General features: G+C 42.0%; 1 protein-coding gene across 3 annotated transcripts in view; it reads right to left on the reverse strand.

Moving 5' to 3' along the window:
• Window positions 1-8,701: 8,701 nt before the first annotated feature.
• The window catches only part of llgl2 (LLGL scribble cell polarity complex component 2), a 30,102-nt gene continuing 19,767 nt past the window's right edge, over window positions 8,702-19,036 (reverse strand). For 2 of the 3 annotated variants that reach the window (XM_067575647.1, XM_067575648.1), the window contains exons 13-27: window positions 18,846-18,999; window positions 18,319-18,423; window positions 17,259-17,354; window positions 16,834-17,030; window positions 15,578-15,725; window positions 15,251-15,398; window positions 15,029-15,145; window positions 14,760-14,926; window positions 14,321-14,585; window positions 14,020-14,170; window positions 13,895-13,923; window positions 13,588-13,635; window positions 13,183-13,225; window positions 11,921-11,982; window positions 8,702-10,811 (exon numbers count right to left, since the gene is read on the reverse strand). In XM_067575647.1, coding sequence (XP_067431748.1) covers window positions 11,943-11,982; window positions 13,183-13,225; window positions 13,588-13,635; window positions 13,895-13,923; window positions 14,020-14,170; window positions 14,321-14,585; window positions 14,760-14,926; window positions 15,029-15,145; window positions 15,251-15,398; window positions 15,578-15,725; window positions 16,834-17,030; window positions 17,259-17,354; window positions 18,319-18,423; window positions 18,846-18,999 — 1,708 coding nt within the window. In that variant the 3' untranslated portion in view covers window positions 8,702-10,811; window positions 11,921-11,942. The remainder of the gene's footprint in view (window positions 10,812-11,920; window positions 11,983-13,182; window positions 13,226-13,587; window positions 13,636-13,894; window positions 13,924-14,019; window positions 14,171-14,320; window positions 14,586-14,759; window positions 14,927-15,028; window positions 15,146-15,250; window positions 15,399-15,577; window positions 15,726-16,833; window positions 17,031-17,258; window positions 17,355-18,318; window positions 18,424-18,845; window positions 19,000-19,036) is intronic. The other variant, XM_067575649.1, reaches the window with a different exon arrangement.

Below are 19,036 nucleotides of genomic sequence, written 5' to 3' on the forward strand. Positions count from 1 at the left end.
TCAGCAGTTGAAAGCTTCTGTAATAGCTAGTAAGCTGCTCTTGAGTTAGTTTTTACAAATAATTTAGCATTGCACTTTCATAAAGTTGCGTGAAAGAAAGATAAAAAAAAAACAAGAATGATCGGAATTGATAAGTAGAGGCTGAGATATGTAGGCATACATCTTTCAAACTCCATCCCCCTAGTTTCACAAAGGCTTTTTGTTAAAAATGTAGTCTCCAAGCCCAAGCCGAAATAACCCTGATGACATCACTATGACATCACAAAAGTTATTTTCCCAGACTTTAGCTCCTCCAGAGCAACACAAGAGATCATACAACAGTTTTTACAGGTTAAGTAGTTCTAACCATTATATTTATGTATAAAATTGGTGATGTCCATTTGCAAACCAACTTGTTTCAAACATCTAATGTTGCTGGAATCATATTAGGAAACTTTTTCACATTAAAATGCTTCAGCGTATTTTATAAATTGTATCATATACAATATATGAAAAAAGACATATACATATATATATATATATATATATATATATATATATGAAATATGAAAAGATGAGAATAGTAATGAAACTTACATAACTTACATAAATACAGTCACGGTGAAACCTCTTCTTTAGATTCAGAAGCACAGAGCTCTCACACACCTCTCTAAGAACATTGGACAAACAGGTTGAAAGTGTGCATAATTATACTGTAGGTACTGTTCGTGTGTGTGTAAACTCACTCCAGTTGGGACAGATCCTCCACCTCATCCACCTCTACAGGTCTTTCGCTGCCATGCATCACCACCTGAAAGACAAAGAGAAAGACATGAGCAGATACTGTATGAGGACACAAGCCCAAATCCAAGGATCACTCCATTTAAAGGCTGACCCCAGTGAATATGCTGGACTTCACACAGCTCTGCCTTCTCTCTACAGCTATCTTCTAGTCTAACTAACACTAAATAGATTTCACTTTCCAAAAAGTGAATGAAGCTTCATCAGAGCCCTTTATGGTTTACGATGTGTTTTGTTTCTGCACTTCCCTGCTGCCTATGGTCCACTCCACTCCCCACTCCATAACCTTTCCACAGCAGGTAACCAATCCACTTGCAGTGGTGGAGTGATGTGATAGCTGATATTTTGCAATCTCATAGCAGCGTGCTGTGGTGTGTTGTATGCTCTATTGTTTCTGCACAGACTGGGAAATAAATAAATCAGCAGCAAGTCTTTTATGTATTGTTGTCTTGTGTATACACTGGCTATAAGGGATGAAATAGAACTGATATGCTGACACTCCAACCCTTATACACAACTATAGGTAATGTTTGTCTTTTTGGGATTAATATGGTGCATAGGACAATGCAATTTGACAGGGTCGCGTGAGAAATTGGTAAAATGGCAAATGCTGAGGCTCACCAGTACTGTGTTGCAGTAACAAGGATGATAGTCAAGGTGTGAGGTCTTTCCTCTGCTTGCAACAAGACCCAGTGATTGAGAATTGTCAGATAGTCAGGGCGTTTGTCCAACACTTTGAGCAAGACATCAAGACAACTACTCACTCATTTGCAATGACATTTGGTATGGATATTTAATCGTCTTCACAGAGTGAAGCCCTGACCTTTCACCTAGTACCATCATCAGCTCAATCTCCCCTTGCCAATCACTTTGGTCCACTTTTTATCCTTGAGAGGAAGCAGAGTCCGATCTTCAAAATGTTTAAAAACCTTACCCATCAATAGAATGATAGGCTCCATGGCGACAGGTGTGGTTAACCATCCAACCCATCCAGGATGATACAAATCAAAACAATGAACAATTCAAGAAATGTACCATGAAAACTCCAGCAAAAAACATCAATCTTACATACAACAACACAGTGCGGTGTGGATGTACTCACAACACACAAAACAACAAAATGAGAGAAAGATGCATTTCCATTTTGGACACTTTTTTTCTAGTGCCACCCTCAGGCTAGATATATTGTAAAGATATTGTAAACTAAAATTTTAATGAAATTCGCTATGGAAATTCATATAACCCAGTTGAGGAATCACAGTGACTTTGGCGTTAGTTTCGCATATAAAATATTTGACAATCCATGTTGCTGGCTAGTCACAGCTAACATCTCTACAATTGGTACAATGGCCATTGGTGACTAATCCAGGAGTCAGATGCATGTGGATTACATGAGCAGAAAATTTGTGTCATGTTCAATCTGACAGACCTGAGAGCAGCTAAATTATGAGCGTTTTTTCCTTCTGTTCAACACGTTATGGACTGTGGAGTGTAATGATGATTGCTGAGTATTACTACCTGTGTACTGACTAGTCGACTCTCCAGCATCTCCTGGGTGGGGTCATCTGATTCCCAGGGACCCCTGCCATTGTGGGCTGGAATAGTCTTGGCCTGGCCCCCATCGTCATAGACTGTCCACTTGGTTAGCTTCTCAACCGTCTGATGAGGCAGCAGGTTCTCAGCACGCAGCCAGTCCTGAACCCCACACAGAAAAGACAGATGATTCACCATAAAGGAATCAATGTGTTTTAAATCAACACATTGATTTAAAACACATTGATTTAAATCAGTGTTTCTCACAACTTGAAACACTAGAGGTACTCTATAGTTGTTCCACTAAGAATTGTTTAAGTAACTGAAATGTGTTTCATACTACTATTTATACCCGTATTTCTGCCAATCTATCACAAAAAGTAGATTTACCAAAACTCACATACCTGAGGGTCTCCACTCATCCGTGGGTTCCCAGCCCAGTGCACCTCTGGTTGGGTATATATAGCCCCCTCACCCATCAGCTGGGCCACTTCCCTGTCTGCCTCTTCTTCATACACAGACCGTACACCTGGCATCACAGCACCTGACTCCCCATTTGAAAGGGGCTGAGTGCTGGACCTGGGTATCCCAGCTGCAGTCTCTTTCTCTGGGTCTGGCCCCTTGGCCCGAGTGGATCCGGCACCAATTATTCCCCCTGATAAGGAGATCTTGGTCAGATTGATCTGGGAAGGGCCCAGTTTCCCTCTTGCAGCCTGTAGCACACTGACTCCATTTTGATTGTCTAAGGCAGCTCTCCTGTTTGTATCCTCAGTGTTGGAGGAACCTTCCTGCGCTGCGGTACCAACACTGGACCCAGGGCTCCTCTCTGCCACATCTCCGCCTGATATGAGCCCTCCTGGCAAGGGCTTCTTGATGGACTTCAGGAGGCTGAGATCTGGTTTGACAGGAAGCACGAGCCTGGCACCTGGCTTTGGGGGTTTGGGTTCTGAGGTAGTGGGCTCTCCTGGTGATTCAGTGGTGCTTGATGGTGTAGAAGGTCCAGGGGCAGCCTGGGGTGCCTGGGTTGTCTTAGCCTTGCCCAGTTTGTTCATCCTGGGGAGTACCACAGCATATTTAGCCTCTACCTCTTTTTCCCCAGCTGGTGCTGCTTCTTCCCCTCCAGCCTTTCCCTGGAGGCCGGCTTTTTCTTTAGCCATTTTGTCCTCAGAGGAGGTCCTTGTTTTCCTACTGGCCAGGCTGGTTTTACTGGCAACTCTCATGGCCATCCGATGTTTGAGGACATTGCCCTTGGATTTTCTAGTGCCTTGTTTCTGTTTTATGGCCCGATGGGAGAGCCAGCGGGAGACCCCAATAGCTTTGGTCCAAGCAGATAGCTTTTTCCTCAAGTTTAACCCTCTTGGCATTTTCATCTGAATCCAACCGGACACTCTGCGAAGAGTGGTCACACCTTTTCTTCGCGCTATCAAACGTTCCTTTGGTTTGCTGGACCTCCCATCGACAGCCTCACTTTCTGATGTTTCCTCATCAGGCTTAACTAATATCTTATTTGCTTTGTGTCGTAGAGACGCCATCTTGACCTTCCCCAGTAGCAAGCTCTGGGGCTGCCCTTTGACACCACTTCCACCACCAGCTTCCTGCCGGCTTTCTTTTGTTGCTTCAGGCTCCAGAATGGTTTTGAGGTCTTTACCTTTGGCTTTGAGAAGCATCATTTTGTTTTGGCCTTTGATGGCTTTAGTCAGTGTGGGTTCTGCCTCCTCGTCTTCCTCATCTGGATCTGGACCTTTCTCATTGATATTTTTTGTTTTGTTGGTTAACTGAAGTGGCTGGCTCTTCTCTTTTGGTGCTGGAATCTCCTCTGTTGCAGAGCTGGTTTTCTCCTCTTTCTGTTGCTTCTTTTTGTTCTTTTTCTCTTCCTTGGCTTTTTGTTTGGCTTCCTTTTCTAACCTCTGTTTTTCTGCTTTGGCCCTCTGTTTCTCTGCCTTCTCAGCCTGCTTATCTGCCTTTGTCTTTTTAAACATCTTGTATTTTGGCTCTTGTGCAGGCTTTGGGGGACGTGGTGTCTGTCTGCGTCGTCTACAGGCTTTGTTAGTTGTTGGCTTTTCAGACGTGTCCTCCTGGGTTATCTCCTTGTCTTCACACCTATCACTGATGACTGCCTCAGATACTTCCACTTCCTTCCCTTTTTCCACTTCTTCTTCACTGGATGTGACCGTTTCGACCTCAGAGTGACTTCTGGATTTGGCTTCTTCTGCAAGTTCTTTGTCTGATTCCTCGTCTGCTGTCTGTTCAGTATCTCTTTGAGTGTCTGATACCTCAGCCTCCTCCTTACTGCTCTCCTCACTCTCCTGTGTCTCAGTTGGCTCTTTGCTACTGTCCCGCTCCTCCTCCTTCTCATCATTACTACTTTCCTCTTCCGTCGCCTCCACTGAGCTTCCTGCATCGCTCTCTGATTCCTCCTCCTCACTTTCTGTCACTTTATCACTTCTCTTGTATTCAGGCTTGGCGGGGTGCTTTTTGTTGATCCTCCCTTGTTTTGTCGTGGGTGCTTTTGGAGGTTTGAGTTTGGTGGTCTTGTTTATGCGCCCTGTACTTTTACTGTCTCTCTCGGGTTGGGGTTGTGATCTACCATTGGCTGTTTTCCCATTTCTTAATGTGATCCCTGTTTGTTTCTGTGGTGGCTTCTGTTCTGCCCCTCTCTTTTTTCCTTGATCTGTGTTACTCCTTCTGTTACTCTTTATATCATCTGCCTTTTCGTCCTCCAGATTAGGTACATTCCCTCTACCTTTTTGTTTCCCATTAGGCACTTTAGAGGGAGGCTGGGATGCTTTGGAACAATTTCGCCTCACATTTTTCTGATGATTTCCTTTTTTTACCTCCTCTGCTTTCTGCTTCGTGGCATTTGCTCTACCTTGGGACTTGACGGGCGGCATGGCTATCAATTCTTCAGTGTTGACATTACCTGCAGAATAACATAACCATAAACATTTCCTTTGTTTTGTCATTTGATATCATACTGATGAATACAATGGAAAGACGTCATTTACAGATTTCAGTAGTCTGGCATAAGAAAATAAATATTTATCAATGACACACTTTGAAAGATAAGTTATCCACTCAGTAAAATGAACAATCATGGGCGGTAGGTTGAGTAACATGTCTGTCAAACTCAGTGAAACCAGGTCCTTTGCTCAATCCATCAGCATTTAGACCAGGTTTCACACTTTAAGTCCCTGATCCTTGTTCTCAGGATAAAGACACCCAGGTCAGACCTAGTTCAGTCACAACTGACCTATTTTTTTTTAGCTAACAGTCAGTGCTAGGATATAGATGCTGTAATACATCTCTATCAAGTCAAACTTGACAATAAATCAGTTTAGTGAAAGGAAGCAAAAGCACATTGAATCAAAATTCATGCACAATCTTTTGACAGTTCTTCACATGCTGGATGAAAACAACTCTCCTTTTTCTTTTGTAATGGCAAAGAACAGCTTTTATCTGCAGGTTAAATCTAAACAGCAGTGCAAGGCTATCTTTAGATCCACCTACATGTAGTTGTATAGCCTGTGCGCCCTGGGGGGAAAGCAGTGAGAGCTCATTTCAGTGTAATATAGCTTACCAGGCTTCTCAGGTGAAACTCAGGCATGCCTGGGGGGCTGCAAAGTGCTCCGGCTTGTCCTCAAGAGCTGGTGTCACTGATACAATCATGTAGCCATGCTTAGGAGGACTGAGGGGCAGTTACACACTGATATCCCACCCACTAACATTATACAGGAAGGCACACAGCCACATATGCAATACACACCCGACAAAAGTTTGCATGTGGTTTATGCATACACACAATGCCCCCATCAACAAAGGTGAGCTGGCGTGCACCGACACGCACACACAAACACAAAGTGGCTTTTGAATAATTGAGCTCTATCTGGCAGGTCAGCTCTGCTGCCTTTCATATGGCCAGCTGGTGAATGCTTGGGAGGAAAGGTGAGAGGTGCTGCTTGGAGTGATCAACAATAGGTGCTGATTGAGGAGAGAGGGAGAGGAGAGAGAAAAGGGTTCATTACCTCGCTTTTTCCCCTGGGAGAGGGAGATTCCGTCAGTGCATGCTGGAATGCTGGAGTGGCCTCATTTCTAAATTGTCAATACCTCAGTGCAGGCCAGTATTTGGACAGTGAAACATTTTTCTTCTTTTGACTCATTGACCAGCCCTTTGATCCAGAGGGAGATATGTCAACAATTACAGGATTGACATGAAATGTGGTACAAGTCATGTTCCCCAGCATGAATCCTGTCACCATGAGGTTCACATCAGTGGTTTTGTGTTGTATCGATATCAGCACTTATATACTGTTATTGCTGATATCAACAGTTCAGCTATATATACTGTATCAACAGTATCATGGTCCTTTTCATATATAGTCTTCAGTTGGGTGCTGTTCTTGGATGTTTCACTTCCCAGTAAGCACTGATCTGATGATATCTAGGTCAAAAGACAGAAGTGTCAATGTTAAATTCGGGTGAAATTTATTTTTTTAAAGAGTTCTAGATTAAATATATCAGCTAACTCAGTCATTAGAACAGCATAACAGTGACTATAATTCAATGTATAGTTAAGATCTGCTTCCTGTTTAAATAGTCATTGAAATGCTGATAATACAAGTTACTTGCATATTTAAATAATATTCTTTAAACCAATGTTGGCCTGATTTTAACCTCTTTTCACTTGCTAATCACCAAATCACTACTTACTGAGTTGTGTTTGCTAATGGTGTCCCTATGAATGTCTACTCAGATCCAAGTGAATAAATCCTTGCTCAGTGGACAATGCTTCACCATGACAAAAAGACAGCAAAAGTAACAAAGCTGTTTCTTTTTTCAGGCCAAACACTTTCCTTTTCTGGAGACAGAAATGAAGCTGTCTGCAGTACATATCGATGTAAAAGCCTCAAACAAAAATTGAGATTCAGAACTTTAACCTCAGGATCATTAAGCATTAAAGTTCAGTCTTGACCTGGGAAATAGTAGTTTGACTAAACAATCCTACTGTATCTCAGGGTCCACTTACTGGCCTTACCGGAGCTTTCATCTGGAACTTTTTTATTTAAGTATTTTTGGGGCATTTTCTATGCTTTTATTAGAGAGTAGACAGTATAGGCAGACAGGAAATGATTGGGGTGAAATGGGGATATGCAACAGAGGTCCCCAGCTGGACTGACTCAGGGACATGGAGATTACATGGTCAGCACTTTGCCACCAGGGAACCCAATTTAGCTTAACTTTGACACCAACAGAGATAAGAAGTCCTAAAAGTGCTTTGGATGCAATCATAAAAACTACTGCATGTAATAAGATTCCTCTCTGTAGTAGCTAAGCAAACCTTACCTGCTAGTGAAGACCATGAGATATGACTCAAAGCTTGGGAAAGAGCTAGTAGGTGGATCTTGAGTTGGGTTTCTTTGAGCAAACTCATAGTTTAAGTCCGGGGCATCCAGCCCCCATTTTCTGGCTCATTTAAAGGTGCATTGGGTAGAATTTAGTGGCATCTAGTGGAACAGACTTGGCAGAAATGGAATATAATATTCATACATAATAAATGTTTTAATTAGTGTATAATCCATGAAACTAAGAATTATGTTTTTGTTAACCTAGAAAGAGCCCTTTATATCTACACAGAGATCAGGTCCCCTTCCACAAGCCCACCATGTTGTACCGCCATATTTCTACAGTAGCCCAGAATGGACAAACCAAACACTGACTCTAGAGAGGGCCTTTCCCGTTTTCCGTGGCCACTGTAGGTTCTCCTAAACGGTTGGAAGGGGAGGGGAGGGTATTCAGCTGGTTGCAATCTGCAACCTCACCACTAGATGCCACTGAATCCTACACACTGGTCCTTTAACATCTCCAGGTTGCAAATGACTGACTCATCTTGCAGGGTCATCCTCTAACAGAGCTGCTGCTGTTAGCTAGCCAAGCCTCAGCCAGGTCCTTAGAGAGCTCAGGTTGCAGCAAAGCCACTGTGGCTCGAGGCAATTAGTGAACAAAGCGCCTCATTCTATAATGGATGATCAAAACTCTTGGCTGGGCATGTATGACAACTGATCCCTCCTTTATCCACTTCACCAGAGATGGCCGGGGCACTGTGGATCACAATGACCAAGATTATAGCTGGTGTTTCAGAGAAAAAAAGAAAAAATTGAGAGAGAGCGCTGAGTTTTGGAATATAATCAGACAGGCCTAAATGATGGGTTGGGAGTCTAAATGTTAGGCCTTATTTCCAGTTGTCAGTGGACTATGCAGACATTCCACATTTATACATTGTCATGGATTTCTTTGCAGAACAGCTGGGATGAGGAATGATGAGATGTGGAAAACAAACAGTTACAAAATAAAGACATGTCAGTGTATTTAGACAATAAAAACAGACACTTCATTCATTCTTGGGAAAAAACATATAATTATCCACAAGAAAACTGTAGTGTGAAATTACAAATCAAAAAAAATTAGGGTTCTTAATCAGTTCACTACAAAAATATATTCTAGGCAGAGGCTAAAATAGTATTCCGGCATTCTCAGACGCAGTACCAAAATATTTCCTTGTACGATCTAAATAGCAGCCAACCCCAGTTACAACAGGCCCACAGGTACAGACTGAGTCACATACATACTGTATATATTAAAAAGATTTCACTACAATAGCTTACAATTACATTCCTAAATTACATTATTCATTGCTGGCATTAAAAAATGGTTTACATAAAAAATAATTAAAAAACAAACCCCATAGAAACTGTTCCCCCAAAAAAGTACAGCACTGTGAGCTCCGCAGTAGTGGAGAAGTACCTATGGCCGGTTACAAAGTTTTTATCAAGTGGACGGGAGGGGAGAGGGCTGTGTTAGCAGTGTGCAGGGGTACAACATACTCTCTATTACTAATTTGTTAAATCATGACTGAAAAATAAAAAATGTGTGGTTCAATATACATAAAACAACTTTTGTATCTTTTTTTTCTCTTCTGGGGCATCACAAAAAAATATTTTCCCTTGATAGTTCATCTGAATAGTATAGAAGCCCATTAATGCCAGGAAAAGAAAAAAAAATAGATGAAGTGTAAGGAATGACAAAAATAAAAAAAACACTGATATTACGTCAAACTTTTAGCCCAAGTGAAAATGAGAATTTTTTGCTTCAAGTCAAAATTACAAGATATTAAATAAAAGTGACTTTGGAGTCACATTTATAATAGTAAATCAAACTTAGTCAAAAGTATGAGATTTACTAAACCAAAACCAAGTTACTGAGTCAAAACTATAAGATACTATGTGGAAATTATGGCTTTTGAGAAAATTAGTCAAAATCACAAAAAAGTATGACTACCAAGTAAAAAATTATGAATTTTGAGTAAAATTATGGTGGAAAGTCAAAATGATCAAATATAAATTCAAAATTATATCATGCTAAATACCAAGTAACAATTATGAAAGTCCAAATTTTCACCATCTAAATATTTTGACTTAAAAAGTAAAAACATTAACTTAGTATCTCATTATTTTGACTTTTCCATCCATTTTTTTCTTCTTTTTATGGCAGAATAAGCTTCCACAGTTTAGATTGGAGGTTTCTTCAAATAAAAAAAACAGGCACAAATCACATAAAATTGAAGCTACACATTAGTTTCATCAACCTAATTCAAATCATCTCCTGCACTCCGTCCAGCTGTATGTCCATGTGGGGAGATGTCCAGCAGAGACAGAGCGTGGTGATTGGACAAACTGTGTCCACTGGCAGTCCAAAAGGCTGGTGGTGATAAAGGCTTTCTGAATGAAGTGGGTATGGTTGCTATTTAAGTCAAACAGCCTCAACAAGTGGCATCCATGGCAGATGTGAGATGCTGGTTTGATGCTGGCGAGGATCAAAGTTTTTTTTGTGTGATGAATTCTGGCACTGGTCACGTGAGGAATGTGCTTCATGTAGCTTTGGGTTAAATGGTTGTGACCATGCTGTGAGGATTTGTGTACAGTGTGTGGTCTTTAGGCACAGGTGGTGTCTCTTCCTTCACCCTCTGTCTGTAACCGTTACTGCTTGATTCCACCGGGCACGGCAGTGTCGCGGTTTTGTTCCGTCCTCTGCATGGCTTCAAACCCCACCAGAAGCAGAGTGTTTTGCCTGCCTGATATTGATGACTTGCTCTGATTTTGTTGATTTGGTCATTTTTCCTTGATTTTTGTGCTTCTACTATGGGTAAGCAGGCTATGTAGTTTAATGCTTTCTTTTTTTTGTCTGTTTTGCCGTAGCAGCCAGAACGTGATGCAGACGCATCCGGTGGAATCAAGCAGATAGTGAGTCTTCAAGCAGCCTGGTGGTGCTCATAGTGCACGCTACTGCCAAGAGCCCTTTGGTGTCTCTACGAGGGGCCAGTGGGGAGGTCAGTCACTGAGGCAAGGGGTCAGGGGTCAGTAGTGGTTGTTCTGGCAGCCAGGCAGGAGACGAGAGCTGCCACAGGACTGCAGTATGCTTCATGATCATTAACGTGTCAGTTCACTCTGAGGACAGACAACAGAAACAAACTGTCAGTCATACGTCACTTTTTAGTTAAAAGGACCATTTAATAGTCCCTCCGGGAAATTGTAATTTTACAATTACAATAATTAACACAAATTCAAGAAATCTCTGCAATATTTGCAAGAAAGCGCAATTTAGAAAAATTACCGCAACTTTTCCACATGAAATGGCCAAATTAACAGACCGCTTGTGATTTGGAGCAGTTGTCGCATTTCATGTTACGTCATTGCAGCACGCAATCAGCAAGGATTTAAGTGGAGGATATGATGCCATAGACTGAGCTAAACAAATGTTCCCAAATGAGGTTTGCATTCAGTTAGTCAGAAGAATACAAGCTGATGTTGTTCAGACAGCTAAGATGGACATAATCTACCAAAAACATTAAAAAAAAAGCACTTTGGAAATGAAACTATACTTTTATTTTAATGGAATTATATTAATGGCATTATTGACTGTTGAGGTGAAAGTTTATTTAATAAAAGGCTTATAAATGGAACTCAAGTACAGTATTTTCTTTTTTATATAACTTTGAGCCCATGGTTCTCATGTTCAGAAAATACATTTTAAAAATTAGCACTGAAATATAGTTGTTTCTTCGCAGTATGATTTTTATCCAAGGAAGTGATTATATGAGACTCTACATTGGTAGTCATTTTCTAAAAATCACATTATTTTCCATTGCTTGCAATTTTTCTTTTTTTTTTTTTTTTTTTTTTAAACACCACACAGAATTCAAATTTATACTTATTTCACAATCATACATTAAAGAAGGATGGAAACCCAGGAGCAACAATATGGCCTAGAATTCTTCATTACTATGTCACATTTTTGTTAGTACTTCCCAGCAGTATATAATGATAATTCACTGACACTTTCCCATTCAATGTCACATCAGCTTCTGACAGCCCGCAAACACATACAAACACATTTTAGAGCTAAGTTTACTGCCCACAGCTATCATTTGTACATGAAATTTAAGTTTTTAATACCTTGTAAGGCTTTTTCTCAAGCAATCTCAATTCAGTGCTTTTTAAGACTTGCAGATAGTCTGTAGTAATATTACAGGAAAAAGGTGCCACTATTTCCTCACCTCCACTGTCCAGCAACGTCTCTCAAGCGACAGCACTCTTCACATTATTCTCCAGGAATGACCTGTGGAAAAACCATCAACATGACTGGTTACACACTGTGTCCATGTTCACCTTTAGATCAAAGTTCAACCAAAATGGGATTTCTAATTTCTAATAAACCAAATGAATCATTTGCTAATAATTTGTTAGCTTGGTAGTATTACTTCTGATCATCTTTTACAGCTACATTCATGTATTTTTTGGCCAGTTGAAGGTAGTGGAACAAGCTGTGAACACTGACATATTACTACCTTATAAAAGTTGCTATAGCTAAAGTGTTAGGAAACAGTTGCCTATTCAGTCATCCAGTAGACACAGAACAACACTGGAGTTCATTTGTGTTGTGTTTCAGGCCACCTGATGAATATAAGTCCAATATTCACTCTCTTTTAGGTCTGTGATGTTCTCCACCTGCTCCTGAGAAAAATATCTGGCTCTTTAGCTGCTAAAAGCTCCTCTATGTTCACCAGCTAGTCGCTAACTGTGTCTGTCTGCTGTTTGGTGATGAGAGCAGAGTTTATGGGAAAGAAGAACCCTGACAATGAGCACAAAGAGCTCTGTAGAGCTGAGGGGAACTGAAAAGTTGATATTTCTATTTGTCACCTTACATGTCACACAGTCATTATTAATATTAAATTACTGATTAGTCCAGCTTTAGAAATTGAAAGTACTGTTTGGGTGTATGTTTGTATTTTGATCCTGTTGACAAGAACGACAGCTACTATCTTACATTGTGTGATGATGTGAACTAAATATGGGAATCTTTCCCATCACCATCTTCCCTCCCACATCATGTGAATGCAGCATTAGACTGAAATCATTTTATTTGAAACACATTTATGACTTATTGAGCATGAGAGTTCATTCTTCACCGTGGGAAGCAGTGGCTTGAAAAAATAAATCTTACTAACTTTTTCTGGAGCTTTCTAGCTCAGTAGGTCAATGGTGACTTGTGGGCGAAAGCTCTGAGAAAAGCTGGAAAGTTTGTTTTTTTTGTTCTAAAGCTCGAGAGTGAACACTTATTCTTAAATTTATGACAAATATTGAACATTTTTACACACTGGTGAGATATCTTCTAAAGCAGTATTCATATCTTGGGACATGAAAACTCAGCTCATCACAGGGAATACTGGTTTTAGATTTTATGCCCAATATATTGAGAAGCAAAAGTCAGTCCAGCCAATCTTTAGATCCTCTGAGGAATCATGATACTGATACTTACGTCTGGTCTCCTTCTAGTGACTTCTGGATCTCCTGGAGCACTTCTGCAAAGAAACAGAACATGATTGTAACTGACTGGTGTTCTTAACACTTCTCACACCTGAGACCTGCAGCAGCAGCAGCAGCAGCAGCTCGGTCACATTAGGATCCAGCTTTCTGGGCTCAAAGGGGAAGCTGTACAAATCATGCGATGGGATGATGGGTTTGGTAAACACTGCTCAGGTTTCCAACCTGCTGATGAGGGTGTGTCTGCCGACAATGGGAGCAGAAAGCTGACATACCAGTTAGGAGAGGCAGCACAGGTTGCAAATCGAACTGAAGCGAGACTTTAAAGGTTTCAGATAACAGTCATGATATTTCTATATCCGTATGATCCAACATTTGTCTTTCTCTCTCGAGTACTCACTCTCGTCATTCAGCAAAGCATGCTCCATAACACGTCTAGCTGCGCTTTCTGGAACACACAGGCAGCAAGCATAGGACACGTCAGTACAGTCAGCCACAAACAACAACAACGTTGTGTGTGTTTGTGTGTGTGTAAACAGATGGGTAGACAAGACAGCACGGTAGCATAAGCACAGAGTTAAACAACAGCAAACAGAACACTACATCTGGACATGTAGTATTCCATCAGCCAATGGCACATGCATGTTTAAGTATGATGCTGTTTGTTGCTATTAGTAATTCTCTGAGGCCTTTGAGAGATGTTTTACCTGCGTCTTCGCTCTCTTGACGGGCGTTTCTGTAAAAGAACAGGGACGACAAAAACTCATAAGTACCAAAACTAATGACGCCTTTCTACAATTTAAAAAAAATAGGAAACTCAAAGTGTGTATACCTGTGAGCAGATGAAGCTCCGTCAGGCTGTGCTCTGTGTTGGGTGGATGTGCCTGAATGAAGAGGGACCTCCACCAGACAGCGAGGCTCCACCACGCAGCGGGTAGACAGAGAGAACCGTTCAAACTCAGATGGAGAGATCAGGTAGAAACCTTAGGGAAGACAACAATACAAAGAAGGATATATGAGAAGTGCAGTCAGAACAGTCATTTGTGTCTTTAGGATCTCTAAAGAACATGTTCTTAGCCAAGACTGGCTGCAAACTAGTTGTGATGTCACTCAGATTTAAGGTCTGTTTTTACCCTGGCCATGCTTGGTGAAAACACAGGAAGCGATGCCGCTGACGTCCTCTCTGCGGATGCAGGGGTGCTGAACCTGCATCTTGACTCCTGGCAGCGACACCACGTGGAGGTCGCCCTGATTGGTCAGGACCACCAGGCCGCTCTCGCCGTAGTCCTCCGACCGACTGCTGCCGAACCAGGCCACGCCTACCCGCCGTACTCTGGAGCCGTCCACGGCCGTCAGCTTCAACTTCATCTTAGCACTCACCTTAGGCAGGGTGAACACCTGGACACACACACACACACACCAGACACTGTGAGCTCAGTTTCCCACAATTTCATTCCATTATAGTTAGAAACAAAACCTTTTCAGGAAATCAGTTCTTGAAAATACCCCACCCCACCATCAGCTCTATCTATCATCTCTTAGGGTCATGTCAGTTGTGTGTGTGATCCTGACCTTAAACTGTTCCTCAGATATAACCAGCAGGTGGTGGGAGCCCTGCATTTCAGGAGAGCGAGCCAGGTCGTGGGCCACCTCCAATGGCTCAGGAAGAGGAGCCCCCTGACCGTCCAACACCACGATACCAACGACAGGAGCGCGGTGCATCAGCTGGATTTCCTTTGCTGGAAATAAGCGGGCGCAGACAGACGGTAGATGACGTTAGAACTACAGGACAGAGATGTGGAAACATGATGAAATCGTTTGGAAAATCATATGTTTCTCACCTGGCTGTGCGGTGACCGGCTCGTCTGCTCTGTGCTCCACAGGAGGGAGGCGCAGCATGTACGCAAACACACAGCCGCCGTTGGTCCCTGCCCATAGGGAGGGTGTGTTGTGTGAACCTAGGAGGAAATGAGGAGGTGTGAATGAAAAACATCACTTATCTGATTGTGTGACCTTCTGGTGTTGTGTATGGGCTAGGTTGAGTGTTTGATGGTGTAACTCACTGTCTGAGAGGAAGGTGTCAGCGAAGTAAAGCGTCCGTACAAGACCGGTGAAAGAGTCGTCTGAAGACCGAGCCTCGATCTTCCTCTGGACGGGAGCCAGCTCCATCTCTGCCAGTTCAGCCTCCAGGCGAGCATTGGCCTCCTGGAGCTGCTCAGAGACAAGATGCAGATTTCAAAGAAAAAAAAAAGTGAGCAAAGTTTAATATAACACAGAAATAAAGAACGCGGAAGAACCCGTGCATTCCACTCTCTGTCACATCTGACTCATTCAGCGATGCTTCTATGAGCCTGGATGAAGAGATAAGCAGAGAGGTAGTGTAGATCTACCTTGGCAGCGTTGTTGACATGATGTTTCCTTAGTGACACTCTGCTGCGTCTGATTCTTCTGAATGACTGTCGAAGGGATTTCTTAATGCTCTTCACTCTGGACAGAGGACCCTCCATGGCCAGCTGGTCACTGGGGTTTAGGGTGCACCTACAGAGCAGAGCAAAGATCAACACATGAACGCACAGGTGCACAAATACTGAACCTGCTGGCATACATAACCCTGACTCAGAGCCATGGGAATCACAGGCTTAACCCAGTGTCCAGGACAGAACCTCAACAATCACTGTGTTGCACGTGCGCACTTCAAGGTGTGCAAAAAAAAAGTGCAGGCTCTCTCTTTGCTTTAGTAAGTGTGTGGTTGTGGTCACCTACTGTTATTTGCTTTATATGGCGGTGATGTCTGCCTTGGTGTCAATGTGAGGCTGTTTGATTGATGTATTTATGCATGTTGCACCTGCCGCTATGTCCGCAGCATTTTTATTTATGATTGTCGTTTTTGTTCATTTGTGTGGGTTTGGAGCGCTTGTCTGATTATACCAAGGATATACTGAGTGAGGCAGTTGTATAAGTGCTTATCTGTTATATGCATAGGCTGCATACCAATATGTAGAAAAGCCATATATGAGATCCAGGTAGAGAGATGCTCAACTGTGCACATCACATCACTCACTGAATAGCCACATTCACTCCTAACAACTAATCATATGGCAGCAAAATACCTGTGACAAGTGCATAAAAACATTACAGAACATAATGTAAAAGTACAATAACACCAACCAACAATAAGACAGGAACATGGACAAAATAAGACTGATATCTCGCTTGCCCCAGTGCGTGCTGGGAAACTTTCCTTCACATTTGCTCCCGGGACACTACAGTATCTTAACTTCATTGTGTGTAATGTTTTTGTCTTTATCTTGTTTTCTATTTTTATCCACAACAAGCAACTCTACATTAATTGCTGCTGGGAATTTCAACAGGATGCGTTGACCGGATTTGGCATTCTGGGGGGTGTGTCTGTATGTAAATGAGCCTGTGAGTGCACAAGCTGAGATTTATCATTGCTCAATGTGTGAAGTGTGTGTGCCTGTTTGATAAATACTAATTTTCCTGTTTGTACAGACAGTCCCTAAACACACACACACACACACACACTTAGAACTTTATCTATGCATGCTTTGATAAAAGGAGCCTCTGGAGAGAGCAAACTCAGTAAACTTTCTATCTCTCTCTCTCTTTCTCTATGTCTCCTTACTTGATGAGGACGTTGTTCTTCTGTTGGTAATCGTATAAGCCGAAGCCGTGGCTGGTGCCAAAAGCAATCAGCTTCCACTCTGAGTGCAGGTTGAGGGCAGTGACCACGGCGGGAGGCTGGCACTGCACCAGAGCGAAGGGCTGGAAGCCTGCGGGAAACAGCACCGGCTCCTCTCGCACATCCAGACGAGTGTGGCCCTAATCGACATGAAAAGCATCAATATACCGATTGTCACCGGAACTCAGTGGTGCTGACATGGCTCTACTGGTGGATGGTACAGTATGTTACAAATAATGATACAAAAAGGATGTACAAACTGTAAGATATTACAGCTTTCAGGGAGTGATGAGTCATGCATTGAAATGACTAGCTGATAAGTAAGGCATTCGGCTTTTACAGGAAAACATTCCAGCAGTGGTCATTACCTTCCAGCGGAATCCCTCTTGGCCCTGCAGCAAGTCCACAACTTTAGCCTCTACCGTCTGCTCTGCTGCCTCATCATTCAGCTCCAGCACCAGGATCTGGACAGACAAACACCAGACACAGAAGAAGAAGAAGACATGTAAAACAGGAAAAACAAACTGATAACAAACCAGGCTCTGCTACTAGAACTTCTAATCTAAATGTGTGCATGACAAGAAAAGGTCCGTTTCTGACCACTAAACCCTCAGCCTGCCAGCTCTGCCTGTGTTTGTGTGACTGTGTGAAGGCTTTTTATAGTATGAACAATAGCATCCAACAATAACGAATCAGGCTTACTTCTCATACTTTACCACCCCTACATGGAAGTGCACATACCAAAGAATGGAGGAAACATCACAGACAAGTTCCTTCTTCCTACTTCATCATATTTTATATTATTCTGGTAACACCAGGACTTCATTTGAAACAACCAAACTGATACAATAATATTAAGTATTAAGATGTTGTTTTATTACTATTGGAAGCCTTCCTGTTCTTCTTCTTTTCTTTCATATTTACATGTTGCCATGACAAATTCAGCATTGTGAATGTTTCCACAGCACTATTTCCATCAGTATGACGGAGTGATGTCATACTCACCACTCTGCTGCTCTCCCCTTCTCTTCTCTAACAGAAATTATGTTTTCATTCACTAATTCATCCTGATTACTTCTACTTTAACACTTTTAATACTAATCCCTCCTTTTCCTGATTTGACATGAAGAATAAAAATTGGAGCAGTGGCTTTTACTTGAGAATTTATGCTGTGTATGCAATACTTTTTTTTCTCCCAATCTTTCTACCTTTTCCCTTAATGTGGAGATCACTCCACAGCTGTGAACATGGCTTAATCAACTTTATTTGAAGAGTGCCTTTCACACACAGAGGCAGTTCTAAGTGCTTTACACAAGGTGAAGAAACGTATTAAAAGAACACTGAAAAACACAATAAGTTGGGAAATAAAACAAAGAGGGGAACACAGATCTATGATATATGTTACCTATGTTAATTAAAACATTTCACCTGTCCAGCTGTGCCAGCTACAATCAGATAACCGCTGTATTTACAGAGGTGGATCTTCTGAATGCCGAGCCTCGGGTCGTCACTGTACGGGTCAAAACAGCCAACCTGCAGTAAAAAACAGTAATTTATTATGCACTTCCATAAAAATGGTAAACTCATAAGAGACTGATGAAAAAAACACAAAGGTCAAAATTGAAGCAGCAGAGAGTAAGTTGTCCTGACTGTCAGTCCCGACAATGCTGGATCCTACACTTCCCATAATGCATCTCAATAGCAACCCTCCATGCCTGGTAAACACCCATGCAGCACTCAACATGATTAAACTGATCTTGATATGTAAAACTGGTTGACTTCCTCTTAGATAAATATAATAATAGTAAGTGAATCTGAACTTTTTCACTGTGTGGATGCATCAGTCAAGCTTTAGATTATCTACATCTTTTCAGTGGTGATCTGTGATGTAAAAGGAACATTTCCTGTAGAAATGTCTTTCCCTGCAATACAAACACACACACACACACACACACCTTTCTAAACGGCGGCCACTCTCCTTCCGTGCCTTGGTTCATGTTGTCATTGGGGTCAGCGTCTGTGTGGAATACTGCGGATGTGCTTAGTTTGTACATGGGATACAGACAGACTCCTGATGCATCCCAGAAACGCACCGTTCCATCCTCGTGCCTACACACACACACACACACACACACACAAATAAACA

This window comes from Thunnus thynnus, chromosome 20 (genome assembly GCF_963924715.1).
Source record: "Thunnus thynnus chromosome 20, fThuThy2.1, whole genome shotgun sequence".
NCBI classification, from domain to species: Eukaryota; Metazoa; Chordata; class Actinopteri; order Scombriformes; family Scombridae; genus Thunnus; species Thunnus thynnus.